At 48.7% G+C, this 26,821-nt stretch overlaps 1 protein-coding gene across 3 annotated transcripts; it reads right to left on the reverse strand.

Annotated features, from left to right (window-relative positions):
• Window positions 1-906: 906 nt before the first annotated feature.
• On the reverse strand, window positions 907-25,775 carry RNPEP (arginyl aminopeptidase). 3 transcript variants are annotated; one of them, XM_025400426.1, is made up of 11 exons: window positions 25,275-25,775; window positions 19,441-19,581; window positions 18,955-19,103; window positions 11,181-11,297; window positions 9,907-10,142; window positions 7,154-7,267; window positions 5,689-5,801; window positions 5,410-5,518; window positions 3,680-3,904; window positions 2,540-2,682; window positions 907-1,491 (listed from the first exon to the last, which is right to left on the reverse strand). In XM_025400426.1, the coding sequence occupies exons 1-11, from the start codon at window positions 25,722-25,724 to the stop codon at window positions 1,333-1,335; spliced, it is 1,956 nt and encodes a 651-aa protein (XP_025256211.1). In that variant the 5' UTR covers window positions 25,725-25,775; the 3' UTR covers window positions 907-1,332. The 3 variants fall into 3 exon arrangements, with proteins under 3 accessions (XP_025256211.1, XP_025256218.1, XP_025256225.1); XM_025400433.1 differs by lacking the exon at window positions 25,275-25,775 and adding an exon at window positions 24,868-25,046; XM_025400440.1 differs by lacking the exon at window positions 18,955-19,103 and having other exon boundaries at window positions 25,275-25,754.
• Between the last annotated feature and the right edge of the window lie 1,046 nt (window positions 25,776-26,821).

Genomic DNA, 26,821 nt, shown 5'->3' on the forward strand with positions numbered 1-26,821 from the left:
AGACAGGGTCTCACTCTGTCACTCAGGCTGGAGTTCAGTGGCACAGTCAAGACTCACTGTGGCCTTGACCTCTTGGGCTTAAGTGATCCTCCTGCCTCAGCCTCCTGAGTAGCTGAAACCACAGGCATGCACCACCACGCCCAGCTATCTTTGTGTTTGTTTGTTTTTTTTTTATAGAAGTCTTGCTCTGTCACCCAGGCTGGAGTGCAGCGGCATGATCTCAGCTCACTGCAACCTCCACCTCCCAGGTTCAAGTGATTCTCCTGCCTCAACCTCCCAAGTAACTGGAACTACAGGTGTGCGCCACCATGCATGGCTAATTTTTGTACATATATAATTTTTGCAGTAGAGATGGGGCTTCACCATGTTGGCCATGCTGGTCTTGAACTTCTGACCTCAAGTGATCTGCCTGCCTTGGCCTCCCAAAGTGTTGAGATTACAGGCGTGAACCATCACGCCCGACCTTTTTTTTTTTTTTTTTTTTTTTGGTAGAGATGAGATCCCACTATGTTGGGCAGGCTGGTCTCAAACTCCTGGGCTCAAGTGATCCTCTCACCTCAGCCTCCCAAAGTGCTGGGATTACAGGCATGAGCCACTGCGCCCAGCCCACCTTTTTTTTTTTTCTTAGTGATGGAAATGATAATAGGAATGCTGCTGCAGGCAGAGAATTCAGCTGCTTCACGGAGAACTGGAATGCTATTCCTTTTTCATTTTCCTGTACCAGCTGTGCCATTTTGCCATGTATTTTTTCATATGCATGGGTGGGACACCCACCTCCTTCACCCTGGCTGTTTGCTGAGGACAGGGAAACACTGTCATTCTCTGGGCTTCCCCCAGTGACCTTTCCTGAACAAACACAGTGGGGACCCCTGGTGGAAGAAATGTAATAGTCACTCAATCTATAACAATTTTTGCTTGAAAACTTTATTAAAATAAGGATTAAACCTGAAAAAAGAACAATCAGAATGCCAGCCCTTTGCATAAAATCAGCGAGAAAAAAGAAAAGAAAAAAAAAGAAAAGAAGAGAATCAGTCCTCTCCACTTCTTCCCAGAGACTTAGGCGGAGAGGCGGAGAAGGCCCGCTGCCCTGCAGTGCTCGCAGCCTGTAGCAGGGAGAGCTGTGGGCAGGTTCTCTGTCTCAGGGCTCAGTGGACTAGAGAAGTTCCCACCAGAGCACAGGCCCAAGAGTCACAGATACCTAAGCCTAGAGAACAGATTATCCTGAGGGAATATAAACTCCAGGAAGTTGATCAGAGAACAGGAATTTGGGAACAAACAATTATTCTGAAAGCCTGCAGAGCCTGAAGAGGCAGGGGCCATGCACACGAGCCTCTAACTGCCCTTGGGTGCCACGATCTGCTGGACATAGTTGACAACATTGCTGTGAAGCTGGGAGGCGGTGGACGCAAAGGTCTCCTTGGCGAGGGTCTGGGCCACCTCACTGCCACCCATCATTGCGTGGTACAGCGGAAGTGTATACTTCTGTTTCCCCTGCAAGAAACACACATACACATGCCTAAGAAGCTTGCCCGGTGGGTCTGTCCAGCCCTCCTGCCCCCAGTACCAGCCTAATAGCAGCCATGGCTAGGTGCTAAAAGGGATGTGGGTACCACAGTGGAATGAGGAGTTTCTTATCAGAAGTGCTCTAATTCTGGCATCTTCTTGGGGGCCAAAGATCCATGGAGATGGATCTCAATATGCATCCCAATCCATGCTAACTTGGGGATGTCTACACTCAACAAAACAAATGAGTTGGGTTGACACAGTGGGACTCCAGACTTTTGGAAAGGGGTAGGTGGTGAGCCATCAAGTGAATAGCAGATATCAACGGCTGCAGCACATAAAGCTCACAGCCGCATAGGGTCCAACTGCAGTCAAACAAAGGAAAACCCACAGGTCAAATTCACACAAATAAAAGCCAGCGACATCACAAGTTCCTAAAATCCAGAGCCTTGAGGAAGCCGATAGAGGGCTCAGAACATCCCCAAACAGGCACGCAGCCCTGACTTTCTGCAGAGCACTGCTTCGTCTCCAGTCCAGCCCTCCCTGCTGCGGAATCTGATGACATTCAGTTCATCCTGAGAGCCTGGGGCCCTTCCCCAACAGGGCAACTTCCACATGGTGACAGAGGGTCTGGCTGCTGTCCCAACCATGCCCAAGTCACAGGGCAGCAGGGACCTATCCTCCAAGCCTTTGCTCTTCTTGCTTGACCTCTGGCCCCTTTCCCTCTTGGCGTTTCCCGCATGATGCGATAACCCTCTTTCCCGCCTCTGGGTTGGCTCTGGCCAGCTTTTTTTCCTGGGGTCTCACCAGCTGAACTGCAGAAAGCTCCACAGGCCTGCAGGCTTCCTCTTGTCCCTAGGGCAATGCCTTCAAAGCCACACTAGTAAAGAGGCTGAGTGGTAGGGTCCTCAGGTCATTTGCCCCCCCCTCTGGGCCTCAGATGAGTCCTCGATGAGCCCTGTCCACATGATTACTTCACGTATGGCCGAGTGGGTCCCGGTGTGCTTTCGGGAAGAGCGAGGCAGAGGCCACCCACCTGGTTATGCAGGAACTCCTTCACTTTCCAGAAATCTTCCTGGTGGTCGTTCTTAAGGACAATTTGGCCCCATCGTAGCCGGAGCTCTGCATTCCGGGCATTTGAGATACTTGGGTATGTCTCTCCAAGTGTTTTCACATTCCCTGGAGAAGAGAAAGAAATGATTTGTGGCTAGGCACGGTGGCTCACGCCTGTAACCCTAGAACTTTGGGAGGCTGAAGTGGCCAGATCACTTGAGGTCAGGAGTGTGAGACCAGCCCGGTCAACACGGCGAAACCCTGTCTCTACTAAAAATACCAAAAAAAATTGGCCGTTGTGGTGGTGCACACCTGTGTGGTGGTGCATGCCTGTAATCCCAGCTACTTGGAGGCCGAGGCGCTAGAATCAAGAATCGCTTGAACTCAGAAGGCGGAGGTTGCCGTGAGCCAATAGCACCACTGCACTCCAGCCTGGTCGACAGAGCAAGATTAAAGCAGACATATTCCCCCAATATCCTGTTCCATTTGTATTCCTGCTACTCACCTGCTAAAAGTCATCTTGGCTCTAACTTTTTTTTTAACCTCTTGGTGAACATTATTTTGACTGAGCAGCCACAAAGCATTAGTGGTTGAGAGCTTTGGATGACTGGGTTCTGTGTGACCTGTTTGTACCTCAAGTTCATTCTCTGTCACCTGGGTATTTAAGTCACACCACCAGTCCCAGCTACTCGGGAGGCTGAGCCAGGAGAATGGCTAAACCCGGGAGGCGGAGCTTGCAGTGAGCTGAGATCCGGCCACTGCACTCCAGCCTGGGTGACAGAGCGAGACTCCGTCTCAAATAAATAAATAAATAAATAAATCACACCACCTACTTCCCAGAGGAGCTGTGAGAATTAAATGACTTAATAGACACAAAGGCTTTACAAGAGTCACCTGCAGAAGCTTCGGACTTGAGCACTGCCAGGCTTTGTGACTTTGTCCTTATGGTGCTTGTAGGTAGAACCCATAACCTTCCGATGGCACATTCCTTGTGGAGGGCCAGCCTCCCTATTGTACGTGGCAGTCCCCTAGAGGCAGGCATCACTACTTTTTGTGAGTCTCTCTCTAGCCCCTGACATAAAGCTCTGCACACAAGGAGCCCTGGTTCACCATTTTTTCTTACCAGGAGGAAGAGGGGATTTCTGGAGGATCTTATCCAGGAAGTAGACCAGCTGGTAGGTCTTCCAGGGAGAGATGGCCACAGCTTCAATGGCCTTCACGTCCAGCTCCTCGGCTGCCCACAGCTGGGCTAGCTCTTCAGCAGGCTTCATGAGTGAGTCCCCGGGGGAGAGATCAGGGAGGTAAGGGGGCCAGCCAGGGGTATTCAGCCATCGATCAAACTCAAAACCTGTTTGGGAGAAGGAGAGAAGATACTATCAGAATTCTCTGGCCAGGTTACTGTCGTTGGTTCAAGCAACTCCCAGAGACCTCAAGTTTCTCCTCTCTCCATCCCAAACTCTTTCCCCAGCATTTAACATTACTTTCCCATGTAACCACTTGCTCCAGCAGAGTCCTAGTTATAATGATATCTAGAGACTGTGTTATTTTGACCATGAAAGTGCTTTTCACTCCAAATTAGCACTGTGTTGTCAGAGCCAAGTTGGTGGATGCTCTATTCACGTGTACATTCTCCTACTGATCACCAGAACCACACTGTACTTAAGCACTGGGGCTCTAGGACCAGGCTGCCTCGGTTCCTACCCCTGCTCTGCCATTAACCAGCTGGGAGGCCTCGGGCATGTTACTTCACCTCTGCACCTCAGTTTTATCTATAAAGTGGGGGTGATAGGCCCTGCCTCAGTGATGGTTATGAGGATTACATGAGCAAATAAACGTTAAAAGCTTAGCGTACCAGCTGATGCATCGTAAGTACTCTAGAATTATTAACTACCATTAGCTCCAGAGTCCCATGACATTAAAATGCAAGCCTCCAACCGAACAGTAGGTGCTGCTAAAGGCCTGACCAATCCTACTGTCAGAGGACGCAGACTTCATCAAACCAACAACGGAGTGACTCAGGGGGGTTCAGGCCACAGCAAAAAGTGGGGGTATGTCTAATGGACTGTGTCATCCATGACAGAACATTTTTCCTTTTTTCTTTGGAAGCAGTACCTCCCAGGCAGAAATTGGGGGCTGGGCGCAGTGGCTCATGCCTGTAATCCCAGCACTTTGGGAGGCTGAGGCAGGCAGATCACCTGAGGTCAGGAGTTTGAGACCAGCCTGACCAACATGGAGAAACTCTGTCTCTACTAAAAATACAAAATTAGCCTGGCGTGGTGGCGCATGCCTGTAATCCCAGCTACTCGGGAGGCTGAGGCAGGAGAATTGCTTGAACCCGGGAGGCAGAGGTTGCAGTGAGCCGAGATCATGCCATTGCACTCCAGCCTGGGCAATAAGAGTGAAATTCCGTCTCAAAAAAAAAAAAAAAAAGAAAGAAATTAGGACAGCTACTGGGATTGCCTTCACTCAGAAGGCCGTAGGAGGGGGTGCTGCCTCCGCTCCTGCCCTGTGAGTTTTAGCTCGGAGCAGCGGCGCAGCAGCAGCAGCAGCAGCAGCAGCAGTGGCAGCTCTCTGGGCAAGTTAAGGGTCTGACTATGTGTGTCCAGGTGTAAGGAAAACAAGAGGAGAGGAGAGGAGAGAGTAAGGAAACAGACTGGGAGAAAATGAGGCAGAGAGGAGTCAAAAGAAGTCATTTGTCTGGAATAAATCCCAGGATTCTGGGTTTGCTCAAAATGCCCCTACCTAGCTGACTCTGACCCAGTGTTTTCCCACCCACCACCATCTTTCCGAGTGTAAATGAGATATCATTCTCTACTATTTTTTAGAAGCCTGTAGGCCAGTTCCTCTGTTTACCTGGAATGATATCCACTCTCTTCTTCTTAAGCTCAGGGAAATATTCCAAGTAGAAGTCCAGAAAGTCATCGGCTAAGATGCTTTGGAATTTGAATTCATGCACATAGGCCTGTGAGGAGGGAAGGCTCTTCAGACCCTCTCTGGCCCCGTGGGGAGTGGAGTCCTTCTGTGTCTTGGGTCCTCCTCCAACCCCTTACCTCTTTCGCCCCCTGCCTCTACCCTTGCTCAGGCCCAGTGGCTTTATCCGCTCCTCTTCCTTCTCCCCTCATGTGACTATACCTTGAGAAAATTGTCAAACTGATCCTGATCACCCACCAAGTGGGCCAGGTATGACACAAAGCAGAAACCTTTCTCGTAGGGGGTCTCGTTATAGGTGTCGTCCGGGTCAACACCTGGCAGAGGAGAAAGCAGACAAGATTTAAGCTTTTGTAGCCTGTCACCCGTAACGTTCTTCTCTAGCTCTAGAGTCAAAAGACTAGCAATGGAAGAGATCAGAATTCAGCTTCCCCAGGGACAGCAAGGCCAAGGAGTCCAGATCCTGGGCTCTCTCCAGATCTTGGCCTCTCTCAAGGCCAAGATCTCTCTCTCAAGGCCAAGATCTCTCTCCAGATCTTGACCTCTCTCAAGGTGCTTCCAAGGAGATCTCAGAGGGTCATTTACTGTGGATCTAATATGAAGACAAAGAAACCAGCCTTCCAGAGGAGCGGACACATTTCCTTAGTCCCAAGATATACTTTGTGTGGGTAGGTTCCATCAGCTCTTCCCACTGAGCACCAGGCTGTGTCTTTTCCATCCCTATTGGTCACCTAAATACTCAACCTCCCCTCCCAGATCAGTGTTTTTTTTTTCCTTTTTCTTTTTTTGAGACAAGAGTCTTGCTCTATCACCCAGGCTGGAGTACAGTGGTACAATCTCGGCTCACCGCAACCTTTACCTCCCAGGGTCGAGCGATTCTCCCGCCTCAGCCTCCCCAGTAGCTGGGATTACAGGCATGCACCACCACGCCCAGCTAAATTTTGTATTTTCAGTAGAGACAGCGTTTCTCCATATTGGCTAGGCTGGTCTTGAACTCTTGACCTCATGATCCACCCGCCTCAACCTGGGATTACAGGAATGAGCCACCATGCCCAGCCAATGTGCTGTTTTCACAGCTGTTCCAGGCTAAAACTAAATTACCAGTCTCCAAGAAATTCATTTGCACACTTAACAGCATCAAGGAACATGAGCTTCGACTGCATAAAAAGGTTTCAGATTAGTCACACATGGAATGAAGGAAAATGTTAGGAAGTAAAAAGCTCTGAATTTGGAGAGAGGACCCGGATCTCAGTTGCAGTCATGCACTGATTAGGTATATGACCTGGACAAGACACTTAACTTGTCTGGCACTCAGTCCCGTCCTCTGTAAAATAAGGCTAATGCTTTTACTCTACAGAATCCGCAGATCTGCCCTGATGATCATGAAGGAATGGGAAAGAGCCTGGTAAAATAATACAGACTTGTGCAAATGCAAAGCAATGGTGAAGTCATCACGAACCGTACAGACTGGACAGAACTCCTAACTGGCTGCAGTGGCTTGGGTTCAGTTAGCCTAGTGGCCAGAGAATTGGCCAGAAAGAGCTCTGGAGTGCCCCTCCCTCTGAATAAAGTATTCTAAGTGTGCACTGATCAACATGAAGTTTGCATTAACTTGGGGCTCCAAGCTCAATTGAGGGGAGTGGGTGTCAGACAGAGGAGCCTCCTGGACCTGGTTCAATCTTCACGCGGAGCTTGTTGAGTGGGTTTTCCTCTCCAGTGATGTCCATGTGCTGACGCAGCAGAGCTCGCCCCGTTGCAGCCTCCAAGCAGGTGTACGCAGCGCCTGGTGCAGAATCAAACATAAGCCCCCAGGAAAAAGTCTGTCACCACATCCAACTGTATTTTCCTGACAGAGACACTGTGCTGCCTCTTTGTGGCCTCAAGAAGAACAGCAACAGATACCTGAAGCTTAATAACATTACCCTCCTGGGGACCCAGGGCAAATAGGGACAGTTACAAAGAGCCTGATTCAGTCCCTAGCTCCCTGTTGCTGTGGGCTACAAAGGACTTGGTTAACTCAGGCTGTTAGTCTCTCTCTTAAATGAGGACTGGGAGAATCACACCTTTCTGACAGTTACCTTTCCTTATCAAAGTACTATATTTTTATTTTATCTTATTTTATTTATTATTTTAATTTTTTGAGATACAGCCTCACTCTGTCGCCCAGGCTGGAGTGCAATGGCACGATCTCGGCTCAGTGCAACCTCCGCCTCCTCCCGGGTTCAAGCCATTCTCCTGCATCAGCCTCCCGAGTAGCCGGGATTACAGATGTGCACCATCACGCCCACTAATGTTTGTATTTTTAGTAGAGAGGGGGCTTCGCCACGTTGGCCAGGCTGGTCTCAAACTCCTGACCTCAGGTGATCTGTCTGCCTTGGCCTCCCAAAGTGCTGGGATTAAAGTGCTGGGATTACAAGTGTGAGCCACCACGCCCGGCCCCCAGCCTTATTTTTAGAAAATGATTTGATCTTCTTTTTTTTTGAGACAGAGTCTTGCTCTGTTGCCCAGGTTGGAGTGCAGTGGCACAATCTCAGCTCACTGCAACCTCCGCCTCCTGGATTCAAGCAATTCTCCTATCTCAGTTTCCCAAGCAGCTGGGACTACAGGCGCACACCACGATGCCTGGCTACTTTTTGTATTTTTAGTAGAGATGGAGTTTCACCATATTGGTCAGGCTGGTCTCAAACTCCTGACCTCAGGTGATCCACCCGCCTCAGGCGTGAGCCACCGTGCTTGGTAATGGTTTGATCTTCTGTGAAAACTTAGAATTATTTTCATCTGACTGTTTCTGTCAGACAAAAAAAATTATCAACCCCAAAATTTTAAGGCTCTCTAAGTCTCCTTCTGCATTACAAACAATGACTGAGGGAATAGTGGAGGGGAGGGGGACAGGGTTTTGGAACCAGCCAGCTCTGCCCTTTCCTAGATGCTTTGACTCTGAGTAAGTGACTCAGCCTCTCTCAGTCTGTTTCTTCAACTGTACAATGGGATAAAAATATTTGCTTGCAGGATTCCTAATGGCTGATTCAGATATTCACAAATAGGCTCTTGCTATCTATATTCTGAATGAAAGTATAGATTTGTACAAACTTTCTGGAAGACAATGAACAATATGTACTAAAAAAGACTCTGTAATTTAAAATGTTCAGGGCCGGGCGCAGTGGCTCACACCTGTTGTCTCAGCACTTTGGGAGGCTTAGGCAGGCAGGTCACTTGAGGCCAGGAGTTCAAGACCAGTCTGGCCGATATGCCGAAATCCCATCTCTACTAAAAACATAAAAATTATCCAGGCGTGGTGGTGCATGCCTGTAATCCCAGCTACAGGGGGTGGGATGTGGGGGAGCTGAGGCAGAAGAATTGCTTGAACCACGGAGGCGGAGGTTGCAATGAGCTGAGATTGCAACACTGCACTCCAGCCTGGGCAAAAGAACAAGACTCTGTCTCAAAAAAAAAAAAAAAAAAAAAGTTCAGACCCAGAAATTGTGTTTCTAAGAATTTATCCTTATTGAAATCATCTGATACGAATAGACATTTATATGTAAGGAAGTTTGTCAACATATTTCAACAGAAAATTAGAAACAAACAGTAAATTAAAAAACATCCATATATGCAGCTATAGAAGAAAATCTAATGAGCCGGGCACGGTGGCTCATGCCTGTAATCCCAGCAATCTGGGAGGCCAAGGCAGGTGGATCACCTGAGGTCGGGAGTTCGAGACCAGCCTGACCTAAATGGAGAAACCCCGTCTCTACTAAAAATACAAAATTAGCCAGGTATGGTGGCACGTGCCTGTAATCCCAGCTACTCAGGAGGCTGAGGAAGGAGAATCGCTGAACCCAGGAGGCGGATGTTGCAGTGAGCCAAGATCGTGCCATTGCACTCCAGCCTGGGCAACAAGAGCGAAACTGTGTCTCAAGAAAAAAAAAAAAAAAACACTTAATGACCTGGGGAAATGTTTTTTAAAAAAAAGTCAGTTGTCGGCCTGGCGCGGTGGCTCATGCCTGTAATCCCAGTACTTTGGGAGGCCAAGGCGGGCGGATCATGAGGTCAGGAGATCGAGACCATCCTAGCTAACACGGTGAAACCCCGTCTCTACTAAAAATATAAAAAAAATTAGCCGGGCATGGTGGCGGGCGCCTGTAGTCCCAGCTACTCAGGAGGCTGAGGCAGGAGAATGGCATGAACCTGGAAGGCGGAGCTTGCAGTGAGCCGAGATCGGGCCACTGCACTCCAGCCTAGGCGACAGAGTAAGACTCTGCTTCAAAAAAAAAAAGAAAGAAGGAAAAATTCAGTTGTTAAACCATGTATGTGGTTTGTATTCTGAAAGCCCACTTATATTCTGAAACCCCATAAGGAGATCACACTGGCCCCACAGGTTAAGAATGGGAGGCAGAGTCCTTAGGAGAGGGGTGGAGACTTTACCAAAGAGGATGGTGGAGATCCTCCTCTGGGCGTACATGGTGAAACCTTCATTGAGCCAGAATTCACCCCAGTTGGCGTTGGTGACCAGGTTCCCAAACCAACTGTGGGAGATCTCATGGATGATGACATCTGCCAAGGAGCGGTCCCCAGCTAGCAGGCAGGGTGTGACAAAGGTCAGACAAGGGTTCTCCATTCCTCCAAATGGAAAGGACGGTGGCATGAAGAGCAAGTCGTACCTGCCGAGAAGCAGGGAGGTCACCGAGAGGCCCTGGCTTCCGGGAGCAGACCCTACCTCGCTTCCCTTTCCAGCCTATTTCCAAGCCCTAAGATATGCAGTCGCTAAACAAGCAGAGTATGATTTCGGGCCCAGTGCGGAAAATAAAGCCCAGGCTCCTCAGAGCTTCTCCCAGGTGGCTCCCCTGCCTTGCCGGGACTTCCCTCATCCAGGTGGTGTCTGCTCTCCTGGAGCTCACTCTCTAGGGATTTGTTTCCCTCTCTCCTTCCAAGCAGGTGTGGAGGTGGTAAGTATATTATCAGCTCCATCACATGGAGTCCCCTGGAGGCCAACTTGGGGTCATAAAGACCAACGTGCACCCTTTTATCTAAGGAGCCTAAGTGTGAGCCCAAAGTTAAAAACAGAGTGTGGGGAAACTTGCAGCAATGGGAAAACACAGGTCAACAAAGGATCTTGACGGTGCTGCTCCATCTCAAACTTGGCAACTGCAGGTCACATTTTCATCACCTCAAGAACCTCTTCTCGGCTGGGCCTGGTGGCTCACACCTGTAATCCCAGCAGTTTGGGAGCCAAGGTAGACAGATCACCTGAGGTCAGGAGTTCGAGACCAGCTTGGCCAACAGGGTGAAACCCTGTCTCTACTAAAAATACAAAGATTAGCTGGGTGTGGTGGGGGGCATCTGTAATCCCAGCTACTCTGGAGGCTGAGGCAGGAGAATCGCTTGAACCTGGGAGGTGAGGTGGAGGTTGCAATGAGATGAGATCATGCCACTGCACTCCAGCCTGGGCGACGGAGCAAGAAGACTCCATCTCAAAAAAAAAAAAAAAAAAAAAAGAAAGAACCTTGTCTCCTAGGTCCTCTCCTCAGCAACAGTGAGGAGCCTGGCTCATGTCCTCCTCTTTTCCTCCTCTCCTTCACTTCTAGGATCAGGGAAACTTTGCTCTGGGAGGCAGGAGGTGGAGAAGCCACACGAAGAGGGAGAATGGAAACCAGGGACTCAGTTTAACAGGAGACACTAGAGTCAATGTGATATCACACCTTCCCCAAACATAAGGTCCAAAAAGCTTCTCGCCTGTTGCCAAAAATTCTTCTATCACCCCGTTGTACTCCTCCTTGGCAGCATCAATCAAGCAGGGCTCAGCCCACACCCGGCTCCTAAAGACAAGAGAGCAGAAAAAGCAGAATGGTGCTTAGAGACCATCACAGTGACCCGATCCTAAAAGCACCTGTAGAAAACTGGCCTCAGACAAGTGAATGTGACAGTGCAGTCAGCCACAGTGACGGGGTGCAAGATCAGATCACCACACAGATCCAAGAGACCGCTCCCCACACCTGACAAACAAGGACCCCAGACAGCTGCATGGAGGTGGAACCGTGCTACATGGTTATGGTTTCACTACTGAATGCAATCTTGCAAAAGTGATTTAACCTTTCTGAGCCTCAGTTTCCTCATTGGTAAAATGAGTGAAGATTAAATAAGACAACACACAAAAGCCCTTCAAACAGCGGTTTATACAGTACATGTTAGTTTTCTTCTCTCTACTTATAGGAGAGATAAGAAAGGGTTCTAAGGCTGGGTGCAGTGGCTCATGCCTGTAATCCCAGCACTTTGGGAGGTCGAGGCGGGTGGATCATGAGGTCAGGAGATTGAGACCATCCTGGCTAACACGGTGAAACCCCATCTCTACTAAAAGTACAAAAAATTAGCCAGGTGTGGTGGCGGGCGCCTATAGTCCCAGCTACTCGGGAGGCTGAGGCAGGAGAATGGCGTGAACTCGGGAGGCGGGGCTTGCAGTGAGCCCAGATGGCGCCACTGCACTCCAGCCTGGGCGACAGAGAGAGACTCCACCTCAAAAAAAAAAAAAAAAAAAAAAAAAAAAAAAGAAGAAGAAAGGGTTCTAATAATAGAATCTGGAATTGAATAAAACCTTAAGAGACAAACCTTTTTTTTTTTTTTAAAGACAGGTTCTTGCTCTGTTGCCCAGGCTGGAGTACAGTGATGTGATCCAACCTCCGCCTCCTGGGGCTCAAGTGATCCTTCCACCTTAGCTCCCCAACGCCAGTAGCTAGGACTATAGGTACATGCCATTATGCCTGGCTAATTTTTTAATTTTTTGTACAGGCAGGGTTTCGCTATGTTGCCCTGGTTGGTCTCGAACTCCTGGGTTCAAATGATTCACCTGCCTCAGCCTCTCAAAGTGCTGGGATTATAGGCATGAGCCACTGTGTCGGATCCAAACCTACTAATGTTAATAGAAATTTGTTAACTGCCTTAGGTACAATAATGGGATTGTGGTTATAAGGGAGAATGCCTTTATTCTTCAGAGAGGCACACAGATTTACTTGCTTTTAAACAGTCTAGCAAAAACAAAAACAAATCCACTCATATAACTAGTATAACAAAGTAGATGGTTCTATAGGTGTTTAATGCATCATCCTTTCAATTTTCTAGATATTTGAAATTTACATAATAAAAAGATAGGGAAACAAAGGTGGCTTGGAGGAAACAAAAACAAAACAAGAAGATCCAGTCTAATGGAAAGATGCAATGGACTCGGCTCCTGCAGCCAAAGGCTCTGCTTGACCAAGAGCCCCCGGCTGCACTGTAGAACTGCTTTTCCATACGGACATATGAATGAGAGACTAGCTGGGCTGGTAGCTCACGTCTGTAATCACTGTACTTTGGGAGGCCGAGGTCAAGAGTTCAAGACCAGCCTGGCCAACATGGTGAACCCTGTTTCTATTAAAAAAAAATACAAAAAAAATTAGCAGGGCATGGTGATGCGTGCCTGTAATCCCAGCTACTTGAGAGGCTGAAGCAGGAGAATCGCTTGAACCCAGGCGGCGGAGGTTGTGGAGAGCCAAGATCGCACCATGGCACTCCAACCTAGGCAACAGAGTTAAGACTCTGTTTAAAAAAAAAAAGACTGATGGCAAAGTGGGATGGGTCCAGGCCAGGATGAGGGAAAACTTCCTCTCTGCCTTTGCTGAAGGATAGGAACTGTTCCAACAGGAAGAAAAGATATAGGGAAACCAGTATCAGGTACTTCTCAAATATCAAAAGCAAAGACCTAGCCATGGAACGCTGCATATGCATGTGAGGAAGGGTCTGGGATTACTCGAGGACAGGATCAGACTGCAATGGGGGAGGCAGTGGCAGGAGACGGGACATGAGAGGCCCAAGAAGGTCGGGTCACAAAGAGCCTCAGATACCCTGTTACAGAACTGGACCTTCAGAGCCATGGGAGCATTTTAAGGCAACAAGTGACATTATCAGATTGAGTTTTAAGAGATCATTCTGGCCGCAGGACACAGAAAATATGTTAAACTACAAGAATGAGTGAGTTTCTCCACGGAAAGCATGTAGGAGAAAAGAACAGGTCAAGGACAGAGCCTTGGGCAACACCGACACACAAGGAGCTGGGCAAAGGGTCAGGGAAGGAGACGAGAAAGGACTAACCAGGAGGCCCGACGACCAGCATGGGTGGTGGCACAGAAGCTAGAGGAGGGTCAACGGGGCCTGAAGGAAAAACAGCAGAACATGAAGGCGAGGGCTAAAAGCATCAAATGTGTTACCTGTATTGAGGCAAATAACCTCTCTTTTTTTTTTGAGACGGAGTCTTGCTCTGTGCCCCAGGCTGGAGTGCAGTGGCGCGATCTCGGCTCACTGCAAGCTCCGCCCCCCCGGGTTCACGCCATTCTCCTGCCTCAGCCTCCCAAGTAGCTGGGACTACAGGCGCCCACCACCTCGCCCGGCTAATTTTCTTGTATTTTTAGTTGAGACGGGGTTTCACCGTGTTAGCCAGGATGGTCTCGATCTCCTGACCTCGTGATCTGCCCGTCTCGGCCTCCCAAAGTGCTGGGATTACAGGCTTGAGCCACCGCGCCCGGCCTAATAACCTCTCTTACTACAGAGTTTCAACGGCATGGCAAGGGTGGGGGGCTGGATTCCATTGTAGATTGTAGCAATAAATGATGGTGGGGTGGGGGGGTTTCAAGAAGTGCAGCCAGTGAGTATACATGCTACTCAAGTCACCTGGCTACAGAGGGAAGGACAGTGTGTTGTGCCAGAAGAGAATATGGAGTTAAGGGTTTTTTTAGTTGTTTGTTTGTTTGTTGAGACGGAGTCTTGCTCTTTCACCCAGGCTGGAGTGTAGTGGCGCGACCCAGGCTCACTGCAAGCTCCTCCTCCTGGGTTCACACCATTCTCCCACCTCAGCCTCCTGAGTAGCTGGGACTACAGGCGCCCGCCACCACACCTGGCTAATTTTTGTTTTTGTAGTTTTAGTAGAGACAGGGCTTCACCATGTTAACCAGGATGGTCTAGATCTCCTGACCTCATGATCCACCCGCCTCAGCCTCCCAAAGTGCTGGGATTACAGCCATGAGCCACTGCACCCAGCCGAGTTTGTTTGTTTGTTTGTTTTTGGCTTTTTTTTTGAGGTGAGTCTCACTTTGTCGCCCAGGCTGGAGTGCAGTAGTGCAATCTCGGCTCAACCTCCACCTCCCATGCTCAAGTGATTCTCCTGCCTCAGCCTCCTGAGTAGCGGGGGTTATAGGCATGCACCACCATGTCCGGATGATTTTTGTGTTTTTAGGAGAGATGGGTTTCACCACGTTGGCCAGGCTAGTCTCGAACTCCTGACCTCAGGTGATCCACCCACCTTGGCCTCCCAAAGAGGTGGGATTACAAGCGTGAACCACCACGCCCAGCCTTGAGTTTGTTTTTTGCTTTGCTATAGATCTAAGAGAAACTGGTGCTTGTCTAGAGGGGGAGGCTGCAGATTTGAAGACAGAGACATAAATGATGAGGCAAAGTCCCAGAGGACATGTGAGGGAAGAGATTTGGCTTTAAACAGAAGGAAGGACCCTCATCGCAGTCTGGAAGGATAGAAGCAGATGAAGATAACTTTTTAAGTGGAGGACAGGAAGCTGACATAATCATATCTGATGAATTTAATATTCTCAGTAAAACAGGAGACAAGACCTTTTGCTTAAGTGAGGGGATGGGATTGGACAGTAAATTTGAAGAGTATAGTCTTAGAACAGTGTAAAGGGAGTGAGATGGAAAGATAAACAAAATGACCATTGAACAACCTTGAAAGCACACCTGCTGTTGAAGACTGTACATCTGTTACATTTTTCTGGAAAACCTCACAAATGTCTATTTCGACTTTCCTTTAATTCCAACTTTTCACGAAGCAGAAAGTTATAGTGGTAGCCGGGTATGGTGGCTCATGCCTATAATCCCAGCACTTTGGGAGGCTGAGGCGGGCGGATCACGAGGTCAGGAGATCAAGCCCATCCTGGCTAACACGATGAAACTCTGTCTCTACTAAAAATACAAAAAAATTAGCTGGGTGTGGTGGCGGGCGCCTGTAGTCCCAGCTACTCAGAAGGCTGAGGCAGGAGAATGGCGTGAACCCGGGAGGCAGAGGTTGCAGCGAGCTGAGATTGCGCCACTGCACTCCAGCCTGGGTGACAGAGCGAGACTTCATCTCAAAAAAAAAAAGAAAGTTATAGTGGTATTACTGTGTAGTTTCACAATTTTCTATATCTCCCAAATACCCACTCATAGAAGTAGAGAAAAGGAATTGTGTAACAAGGGACTGGGACATTACAGCAGCGGAATAGTGGGCAAGGAGGTTTGGGGTGTTGGTAAGAGGTAACCAACCACACACTTGGGCCAGGGAGGGAAGCCCAGTCAGGAGGGTCTTGACTGCCCAGGAGAAATGGGTGGCTTGCCGGAAGGGAGGCTGCCATGAGCTCAAGGAGGAGATGTGGTGGAATATAGTGGGAGGGAGGCTGTCAGAGAGCTGGAAGGTTAGCAGAGTCAGGATGAATGAGGACAAGTGGCTTAAAAGTTCAGATATGGTACAGTTCATGACAATGACGATGTCTAGGCTCTAGATTCCAGAGCATGGCTGTGAATATGGGTGGCTGACAGAGTGAAGAAGGCTCTCTGAGTAAAGGTCAAGAAACCCTGAAGGTTGGTGCGGTGGCTCATGCCTACAATCCCAACACTTTGGGAGGCCAAGCTGGGAGGATCTCTTGAGCACAGGAGTTCAAGATCAGCCTAGACAACACAGCAAGACTCTGCTTCTGCAAAAAATAAACAAAATTAGCTGGGCATGGTGACAGAGTAGCTGTGGTTCCAGCTACTCTGGAGACTGAAGTGGGAGGATTGCTTGAGCCTGGTAGCCTGAGGTTCAGTGGGCTCTTGTGCCACTGCATTCCAGCCTGGACAAGAGAGCGAGACAAGAAAAGAAAGCAAGAGAGAAAGAGAGAGGAAGGGAGAGAGGGGAAAACAAGAAGGGCAGGGCACAGCACAAGAAACCCTGCAGCCACCCTCAACCCTGGGTGTTAGGAGACAAAAGTTGCCAAAGATGATGTGACAGGACACCAGACAGAAAAAGACCATGGGACGGCAGTCAGTGTCTTCAAGGAATTACTTTGTGAACTGTTCTACCACCACCTTGAATATCAAAATCACCATAGTCCTTCAGCCCAGTGGACTTCAGCTTGCTACAACTAGAAGGTTTAAGACAGTCATCCAAGATACCTCCACCAGGACACACATTTCTGTCAAAATAAATGAGGACGCTCTCAGTCAAGCTGCAATCTCATCACCCGTAGTATAGTGCAAAGAGCACTGGATTTGCAATGGAAATACCTGCATTTTAATTCCAGTTTTGCCAACTAGTGGTCCTGCACAAGCCACTCACCACAGCCTTGGTTTGCTTATTTTTAAAATGCAGAGAGTATCATCCTCATGGAGTCTGTGTAAGGATTAGAAGAGATTATAAATAAAAGGGCCTACTGGGATATATCCATAATTCCCCTATGCCCAGGATTTTCCTCTTGCAGTAACAGGGACTGGGATAGGTGACATATCTTGCCAGAAAACCCTCCCATTTAATAAACCCCCACGGCCGGGTGTGGTGGCTCACGCCTGTAATCTCAGAACGTTGGGAGGCTGAGGTGGGTGGATCACGAGGTCAGGAGTTCAAGACCAGTCTGGCCAATACAGTGAAGCCCCATCTCTACTAAAAATATAAAAACTAGCCAGAAATGGTGGCACGCACCTGTAGGCCCAGCTACTCGGGAGGCTGAGGCTGGAAAATCGCTTGAACCTGGGAGGCGGAGGTTGTGGGGAGCCAAGATCGCACCACTGCGCTCCAGCCTCGGCAACAGAGCAAGACTCCGTCTCAAAAATAATAAATAAACCCCCCACAAGACTCTACAATGTGACCCAGGAGGCAAGGACTGTCCATCTAATCAGGGAAGGAATAAGTCATTACCACCAGTTAAGTGGATCCTGTCACCTAGTTCAATATACCATGTTCTCATTTTATTACAGGCAGTATAAAAAGAAATCATTATCATTCAGTATCTTTAGAATCTATTGTTCTCTCATTTCCCATTAATAGTTCATACTCTCACAAATAGAACCTTAGTAAGGGTATTCTTGGAAACGACATTCCTTTACTTATCTACTTGCTTGTCTGTTGCAAAGATGACATCCTTTTGGTTATTTCCTACCCTGCCTATTAGGAAGACAGCCCTTCGTAAGAGGAGGGCACTTTGTCTTTCCAGACTGGTATTGTTTTGAGTGTGTGCACTGGGAGCAGATGCCAGTGGAATCCCATCTATTACTCCATCTGATAACCAGAAACTAAGACTCATGATACCAGCAGTGCCACTGAGCCCAATTATGAAGTCTGAGGCTTGTAACTAATCTTGTCAAGGACACCACTGCCTTTAGGAACTGGGAGCAGGGCTAGAGATAAAGAACAGCAACAGCACCAGGAAAAGGTCACAGTTTCACTGTCCAGCCTTTGATGCTCCCACATTGGGACCAAGCTATAGTGGCAGGTAATATGAGAGCCAGGAAAAACCTAGACTCCTGGTCAAACCTCTTTTCTCAGGAAACTTTACAAAATCACTTTGTATCTTCACAAGATCCATCTAACCTCACGGAGGCATTGCTGCCACCGCAGGCTTAGACTCACGCATCCGCTGCAGACACGAAGGAGAGTCCACTTCCCTCTTAGAAGGAAATAATGATAGCAAAGTTGTGTATTTCCAGTAACTAAGCGCAAAAGAAAATGGGGAAGATTTGTACGAAGATAGGAAAGTAGACATAGCTGCTAGAAGGGCATTAAAACTTAAAGATATTAATAAAGATCCATTTCCCAGGCCGGGCATGATGGCTCATGCCTGTAATCCCAGCACTTTGGGAGGCCGAGGCAGGTGAATCACCCGAGGTCAGGAGTTTGAAAGCAGCCTGGCCAACATGGTGAAACCCCGTCTCTACTAAAAATACAAAAATTAGCTGAGCGTGGTGGGGCAAGCCTGCAGTCCCAGTTACTTGTGAGGCTGAGGCAGGAGAATCACTTGAACCCAGGAGGCAGAGGTTGCAGTGAGCCGAGATCATGCCATTGCACTCCAGTCCAGCCTGGGCAACACAGCGAGACTCCATCTCAAAAAAAAAAAAAAAATCAATTTCCCAAAATTGCAGCCTAAATTCCAACATCCCTCTGTAAGGCAGCCCAGGACAACACTACTGCTAGCAGGGCTAATGATGTTATTCCAGGCAGCAGGATTAGAACTGGAAAGAGGGAGTGGGAAAGGTGGGGAGAAAACGAGCACTTCCTCCAGCTGTGCTCATGCTGCATGAGCTGCAGAAAGGCTCTGGACTCAGACAGAGGATCCAAGACTCCCCAAGAACCACCCCAGCAGGTCCACTGGTCAGAGTCCTCCTTGCCTCTGAGGCCAATCCAACCTTGCCTGTGGGGTCTTTGTCTCCTACCTGGGTCCAACTTCAGCCGAAACCAGATCTCCGATGGCCAAAGCTATCAGATAGGAGGGGATGGGCTGACACATCTGGAAGAAGAACTTATTTGGACCTCTCTTCTCCCAGGTGCTAGCACTCATCACAGCTGTGAAGCCATCTGGGACCTGACAACAGAGAAAGCTTAGGAGATTTTACCTGGAGAGAGTCTCCTTTTGATTAGTTTGAATAAAGCATGACCAGCCACCTGTGTGTGATGATAATGGCCCGGAGTCTATCTTGGAGAACACAAAGGTTTCAAGAAACTAAATCTGTGCTCAACTGATGGGATTTAGAGGAAGGCTACATACAACTTCAGTAGGTGGAAGAATTTAAAAGTAAGCAATTTTTCAGAAGTACTACTGAATGGATATAATAATTTACCACTGAAATGTGACCTGTTTGATAGATCTGAAATTATTTCTTAATCCCAAGGGCAGGTGCACCTAATCTTAGTCTCCTTACCTCAATAAGAGCTGAATATTTGTATTTAACAGCAGGCGTGTCGAAGCAAGGGAAGAAGGCCCGGTTTAGGACAGCCTGGCCCTGGGTGTACACAAAGGGCTTCTTCTTTCCTGCTGTCTGCTCAGGAGCCAACCAGCAAACCTAAGCGAAAAGAAGAACATTTCAGAACTGACATCTCTCCCACACGAGCTCAGTCTGGCCAGAGAAGTGAGCTGGCTGGAATGAGAGAATTTTAGGTAATCCTTAAAACCTTTCTGCCAGCCAGTCTGGTTCGAACTAGAAAGCTCTCTCCTCTTGTGTATTTAGTTCATCCTGGAATCCAAGCCAAAGTATGACACCCATTTCACAGGGCAGAGCCACCAGAAAGGGTCCTTTCCTCACGGCATCCCATGCATCATCTCAGGGACCCTGGACCTAGCCTCTGACCCTTTCATCTGTACCCTGTCTGTGTCCTTCTCTCTACAGTAGTTTCTCATCAAACAAAAAACTACTGAAGCAACTGCATTTGGACTTGTGATAAGACTCAGAAAAGCAGAACTCAACTGGGAGTCAGTGATTAATACGTATTCTCTTTTCTCTTTTGAGACAGAGTATCGCTCTGTCGCCCAGGCTGGAGTATAGTGGTGCAATCTCGGCTCACTGCAACCTCCACCTCACAGGTTCAAGTGATTCTCATGCCTCAGCCTCCCAAGTAGCTGGGACCACAGGCGCGTGCACCACCAAGCTCAGCTAATTTTTGTATTGTAGAGATAGGGTTTCACCATGTTGGCCAGGCTGGTCTCCAACTCCTGGCCTCAAGCAACCTGCCCACCTCAGTCTCCCAAAGTGCTGGGATTACAGGAATAAGCCATCATGCTCAGCCTAATATATGTTTTCTTTTTTCTTTCTTTTTTTTTTTTTTTTGAGACAGAGTTTCACTCTTGTCGCCCAGGCTGGAGTGCAATGGTGCGATCTTGGCTCACTGCAATCTCCGCCGCCCGGGTTTCAAGTGAGTCTCCTGCCTCAGCCTCCCAAGTAGCTGGGATTACAGGCATGTGCCGCCACACCCAGCTAATTTTGTATTTTTAATAGAGACGGGGTTTCATCATGTTGGTCAGGCTGGTCTTGAGTTCCTGACCTCAGGTGATCTGCCCACCTCAGTCTCTCAAAGTGCTGGGATTACAGGCATGAGCCACTGCGCCTGGTTTAATATTTGTTTTCTATTCCTAAAACTTACCTTTTCAGAAGAAATGTATTCTATATCATAGGCACTGGTTATATGATTCTTTATCTGCACTCTGTTAGCTCTTAAACAAAGGGCAAATCTGGGTTGGGTGCAGTGGCTCACTCCTGTAATCCCAGCACTTTGGGAGTCCGATGCAGGTGGCTCACTTGAGGTCAGGGGTTCATGACCAACCTGGCTAACATGGTAAAACCCTGTTGCTACTAAAAATACAAAAATTAGCTGGGCGTGATGGCATGCACCTGTAATTCCAGCTACTCAGGAGGCTGAGGCAGGAGAATTGCTTGAACCCGGGAGGCAGAGGTTGCAGTGAGCTGAGATCATGCCAATGCACTCCAGCCTGGGTGACAGAGCGAGACTCTGCCTCAGGAAAAAAAAAAAAAAAAAAAAAAAAGGCAAATCTGAATGATTATAACAAAACCCAGTTTTTGCCTACAGCAAACAGGCTTTCATTTACCTGGAAGCAGAGCAGGTTGGAGTATATGTCAGTAACAAATACCATTTAGAATTTAGAAATGGATTCAATTATTCCAGGATGATTTCACAAAGGAAGAAAGAAAAGTTTCTGGCTGGACCTTCAAAGACAAGCAGGATTGAGATGGCTGGAAAGGCAGGGAGGAGACACTGAGGAGGAGACAAGCAGCAACATGAACAGAGGCATAAACAGATGCAGGCTCCAGATGCAGAGTGGGAGAGGCAGGCCTGGGCAAGTCTAATGAAGGGCTCTGAACACAGCGGTGTCTGAGACCTATTTTAAGAGGCATAAGGAAGCTACGTTGGGATGCTGGGTTTTTCTTTGAGTTTTTGTGTGTGAAAAAATTAATTAGTGTCCTTATAACAGGTACAGTGCAGTATAGAAAGGGATGAGAGAGAGTGGAGAAAGCTGATAAACACTGCTTCAGCCAGGGGACCGAGATCAACGCTGACAGTTATAAATCATGTGGATACTATGCGCCCTCAATACCCAATGAAAATGGCACTTTGGCTGGGCGCGGTGGCTCACATCTGTTAATCCCAGCACTTTAGGAGGCCGACGCGGGTAGATCACCTGAGGTCAGGAGTTCAAGACGAGCCTGGCCAACATAGGGAAACCCTGTCTCTACTAAAAATACAAAAATTAGCCTGGCGTGGTGGCACGTGCCTGTAGTCCCAGCTACTTCAGAGGCTGAGGGAGGAGAATCTCTTGAACCAGGGAGGCGGAGGTTGCAGTGAGCCGAGATCATGCCAATGTACTCCAGCCTGGGCAACAGGAGCGAAACTCCATTTCAAGAAAAAAAAAAGGCACTTTACCTCTGTGAATTGCCCCTCAAAACTCAGAATCCTAGTCTAATCATGAGAAAACATCAGATAAGTTTCAATACAGGGGCATCCTACACTATACCTGGCCAACACTCCTCAAAACTGTCAAGGTTGGCTGGGTTCAGTGGCTCACACCTGTAATGCCAGCACTTTGGGAGGTCAAGACAGGAGGATCGCTTGAGGCCAGGAGTTTGAGATCAGCCTGGGCAACACAGGGGGACTCTGTCTCCATAGAAAAAATAAAAATAAAAAAATAAAAAACTGGCTGGGAGCAGTGGCTCATGCCTGTAATTCTAGCACTCTCTTTGGGAGGCCAAGGTGGGAGGACTGTTTGAGCCCAAGCGTTTGAGACCAGCCTGGACAACACAGTGAGACCTCATCTCTACAAATAATAAATTCAAAAAATTAGCTGGGTGCAGTTGTATGCACCTGTAGTCCCAGCTACTTGGTGGGGAGGCTGAAGCAGGAGGATCGCTTCAACCAGGGGGATCAAGGCCGCAGTGAGCCATGATTGTGTCGCTCACTGCACTACAGCCTGGGTGACAGAGCAAGACCCCGTCTCAAAAAACAAACTGTCAGTGTCCCAAGAGGATACATGACAGCTAAATATAATATGGAATTCTGGATGGCTTCCTGGAACGGAAAAAGACATGAAGTAAAAACTAAGGGACTCTGAAAAACCTATGGACTCCAGTATCAGTACTGGTTTATTAATTATAACAAATATATTATTATACTAATGTAAAATGATTTAGTCTTGGTTAATAATATATCAGCATTGGTTAACTGTAACAAATGTGTCATACTAATGTAAAACGGTAGCAAGAGGGGAATCTGTGTGTATATGAGTAGGTAGGGAGTACTGGACTGTATATGGGAACTAGCTGCTCAATTCTTCTGTTAATGTTTTAAAATATAAAGTCTATTAAAAAAAAATTAGGCCAGGTATGTTGGCTCACACTTGTAGTCTCAGCACTTTGGGACGCCAAAGCGGGCAGATGACTTGAACCCAGGAGTTCAAGACCAGCCTGGGCAACATGGCGAAACCCCATCTCTATAAAAAATAACAAAAATTAGCCAGGTGTGGAGGTGGCAGGTCTGTGGTTGGTCCCAGGTACTCAGGAGGCTAAGGTGGGAGGATCACTTGAGCCAGGGAAGTCAAGGCTGCAGCAGGCTGAGATGGTGCCACTCTACCAGTCAATGATGATTGATCAATTGACTGATCATTGAATGCCATCAATCAGTGATGTTTTTACTGATCAGCTAGGAAATGAGATTTTTTTTTTTTTTTTTAAGATGGAGTCTTGCTCTGTCATCCAGGCTGGAATGCAATGGCATGATCTTGGCTCACTACAACCCTCCGTGTCCCAGATTCAAGCAATTATCCTGCCTCAGCCTCCCAAGTAGCTGGGATTACAGGCGTGAGCCACCACACTCAGCTAATTTTTGTATTTTTAGTGGAGATGGGGTTTCACCATGTTGGCCAGGCTGGTCTCAAACTCCTAACCTCAGGTGACCTGCCAGCCCTGGCCTCCCAAAGTGCTGGGATTACAGATGTAAGCTACGGCACCCAGCCTGGAAATGAGATTTGAAAAAGAACAATGTAGGGAGCTTTTTGACCCTGTCTCAAAAAATAAATAAATAAATAAATACAAAAGTTAGCAGTAAAAGCTAACACAGCTTACCCACCATGTACCATGCACCATATTAGCCACTTATGGAAAGACAACTCATTTAACATATGTCAAGCACTTAAGACTAGTGCCTGGTTCATCTTATTAAATATTAGCCATAATCCCCACCTCCACCAAAATTGCTTACTCATCATCTTTGCTTTTTTTTTTTTGTTAAAACAGGGTTGCACTCTGTTGCTCAGGATGGAGTGCGGTGGTGTTAATCTGGCTGTGAAAGGAAAATCTCTGGGGCCCCAAAATCACTAAGGAAAACTCCAGCTGGGAACCGCTTAGGGCACACCTGCCTCCCATTCTATTCAAAGCCACTCCTCCGCTCACTGAGATGGATGCATATCTGATTTGCTTCCTTTGGAAAGGCTCATCAGAAACTCAAAAGAAGGTAACCATTTGTGTATCACCTATCTGTGACCCGGAAGCTCCTTCCTGCTTCCAGTCTTCCTGCCTTTGCTTCAAGTTGTCCCGCCTTTTCAGACCGAACCGATGTACTTCTTACATATACTGATTGATGTATCATGTCTCCCTAACGTACAAAACCAAGCTGTGGGCCCGGCGCGGGTCTCGAGGTCAGGAGTTCTCAGGAGTTCGAGATCAGCCTGACCAACATGGTGAAATTTTGTCTCTACTAAACAATACAAAAATTCGCCGGGTGTGGTGGCGCACGCCTGCAGTCCCAGCTACCAGAGAAGCTGAGGTCCGAGAATGGCTTGAACCTCTGCCCAGGAGGCAGAGATTGCAGTGAGCCGAGATCTCGCCACTGCACTCCAGCCTGGACGACAGAGTGAGACTCTGCCTCAAATACATAAATAAAAGAAAAATTAAACTGTAAGCAAGCTGTTTACTGTGAAACTTGCAACTCACTCTACCTGAGAGATAACTGGCAGCCACAGCCTAAGGATTTTCTGACTCTTACAGACATAAGCCACCTAACTCCATCTCTTATTTCCAGTATTTGCCCTACACTCCGAAAAAAATTAAAGAACTAGCTAACAGTGAGAAGGCCAAATTATTACTTATAGCACCCTAATTCCGGTTCTCACTTTTACTCAAATTCTTTCGTTAATCAAATCCAGGACTTCACAGGAGGAAACAAAAACAAAGATATAAGCTTTAACTGTGGAACTAGAAGGCCACACAGAACAAAGACCTAGATCAGCATCTGGCTAATTCCCGAGCCACCATAAAGCAGAGATAAGGTGGCTGATAATCAGGGACCTCGGTCCAAAAGTCCAAGACAGCACTAAGTGAAATGCATGAACAATAGGTCATCCAGGAAGTCACGGAAGATGTCAGAAACGGCAGTGTGCGATGAGCGGGAATGCGGCGCAATGTAGACAAGCCGCCAAGGCCAGGGAGGAGACGCCGAAGGATGGAAAAGGCGAAGGGTGCACCGCTCAATGACTGGAGCAAGTTCAGAAGAAGGAAACCAGGCAGCCCGGGAGGAAAACAGGAAGCAAGGGGAGGAGGCCGAGAGGCGGCGCGCGGGGAGCTCGGCCCCTCCAGGGACGCGCTGGAAGGGTCCTCCCGGTCCCTCCTCCCGGGTGGGGTAGGTGCGGGCGTAGGGCGGCTCGGGGCCGGAAGGGCGGGCAGGCAGCAGCGGGCGCAGTCCGGGGCTCACTCACCCCGGGTCCCTCCCCGACGCGGTAGGTGAGCAGCACCTGGAGGCGCTCGGCGGTGCTGCAGGGCTGCGGGAAGGACACGCACAGGGCCTGGCCGTAGTGCGAGAAGGGCTGCGTGTAGAAGCTCACGGGCTCCGCGGGCGGCTCCTCCGAGCCGGGCCGCTCCCGCCGCAGGGCCGCCGCCGTCACCTCCAGGCACGGGTGCGAGTCCAGCCGCAGCTCGACGGCGCCCTCGGGCTCCAGGCAGCGCAGGTCCAGGACCGCGGTGCCGCTCAGCCCCCGGCTCCCTACGCCGGGCCCTGGAGGCCCAAACTCAGCCCGCAGGTCCAGGTGCAAGTGCAGCAGCTCAAAGGCCCGGAAGTTGGAGGCCGAGGCCACGTCCACCGCCTGCGCCGAGTGCAGCGGTCGCCGGGCCGCGCCGCCGCCGCCGGGGGAAGGCTCTCCGCTAGCCATGGTCCGCAGCGCCGTTGCTCACCCGCCGGGCCACGAACCCGAGGGGAGCCCCGCCCCGAGCGCCGCGGGCCCGCCCCCGCCGCGCGGGCCCCGCCCCCGAAATCTGCGCCAGATCGCATCCCCTCCCTGCACTCTACCGCCCACTCTTCTAGCTGCACCAGTGCCTCGGCGCTTAGGACAAAAGAGGCCGGTGGGATCGTGTGGCCCACGTTTGCCCACCTGTATCCTACTGAGGTGTTCCAGTCGTCCCGGTGGGGCACCCTTCTCTGCTGACCCTTCCTGCTGCCTCATCTTCTAGGCAGCGGCGAGGACTGAGCCTCGGCTGGGAAGGTCTGAGTTCGAGATCACACACCCTGTGGTAGGCCGGTTGTTAGGACTGTGTATCACCTTGGGCAAGTCGCACAAGAAACATGACTCTTCCCTAGCCTCTTTCTGCATCAGTAAAATAGAGTCGTAATATCTGTGTATCTCACGAAGTAATGTGAGAACTCTACCAGGTAACGTGTCTAACACACTTGGCAAACAGTAAAACCCTGCACAAGTCCACGGAATTCACACTGGATCGAGGCTTGCCCCCCAGCAACTCCAGGCACGCCTATCTTTCCACTGTTGGGTTAAGGGACAGCAATCAGCACCGCGCAATTTTAGACCTGGCTGTCCATCGCATGTCACTTCTATTTCCCTTACTGTATTGTACCGCTTATTGTGCTAGGGACATCTCCACTGAATACTTTGTTTCTCTTCTGTACCAGTGGGTTGCAGTGGGTCTTCTATGAACAGGAGCTAATCAGTGATGACGTTTTTACTGTTCAGCTAGGAAATGAGATTTTTAAAAAGAACAATGTAGTGAGTTTTTCATTAAGGGAAATAGTATTCTATTCTGTGCTTCCTAGTTTTATAGAGTTGAAATTATTTTATTTCATGAAATAATGCTTATGGTAGATATGCTTGGTACATATTAGACATTGAATACTCCTATCTTGAAATTATTCAGTCTTTGATGCAATGCACTTTTGCTGAGTACCTTCCTACTAGACCCCAGTTGTTCAGCTAAGTGCCTGGGGTACAGTTGGAATAAGTCTGGCACAATTCCTCTC

This window comes from Theropithecus gelada, chromosome 1 (assembly GCF_003255815.1).
Source record: "Theropithecus gelada isolate Dixy chromosome 1, Tgel_1.0, whole genome shotgun sequence".
Lineage (NCBI taxonomy): Eukaryota > Metazoa > Chordata > Mammalia > Primates > Cercopithecidae > Theropithecus > Theropithecus gelada.

Bases quoted from the DNA above. Each gene is read 5' to 3' on its own strand.
- RNPEP (XM_025400426.1), bottom strand. From the start codon at position 25,724: ATGGCTAGCGGAGAGCCTTCCCCCGGCGGCGGCGGCGCGGCCCGGCGA. The intron at 7,268-9,906 runs GTAAAGTCTCCA...ATTCTGCACCAG, and splicing joins GATCTCCACCATCCTCTTTG to GCGCTGCGTACACCTGCTTG. The intron at 1,492-2,539 runs GTGGGTGGCCTC...TGTTTCTTGCAG, and splicing joins AGGAGTTCCTGCATAACCAG to GGGAAACAGAAGTATACACT.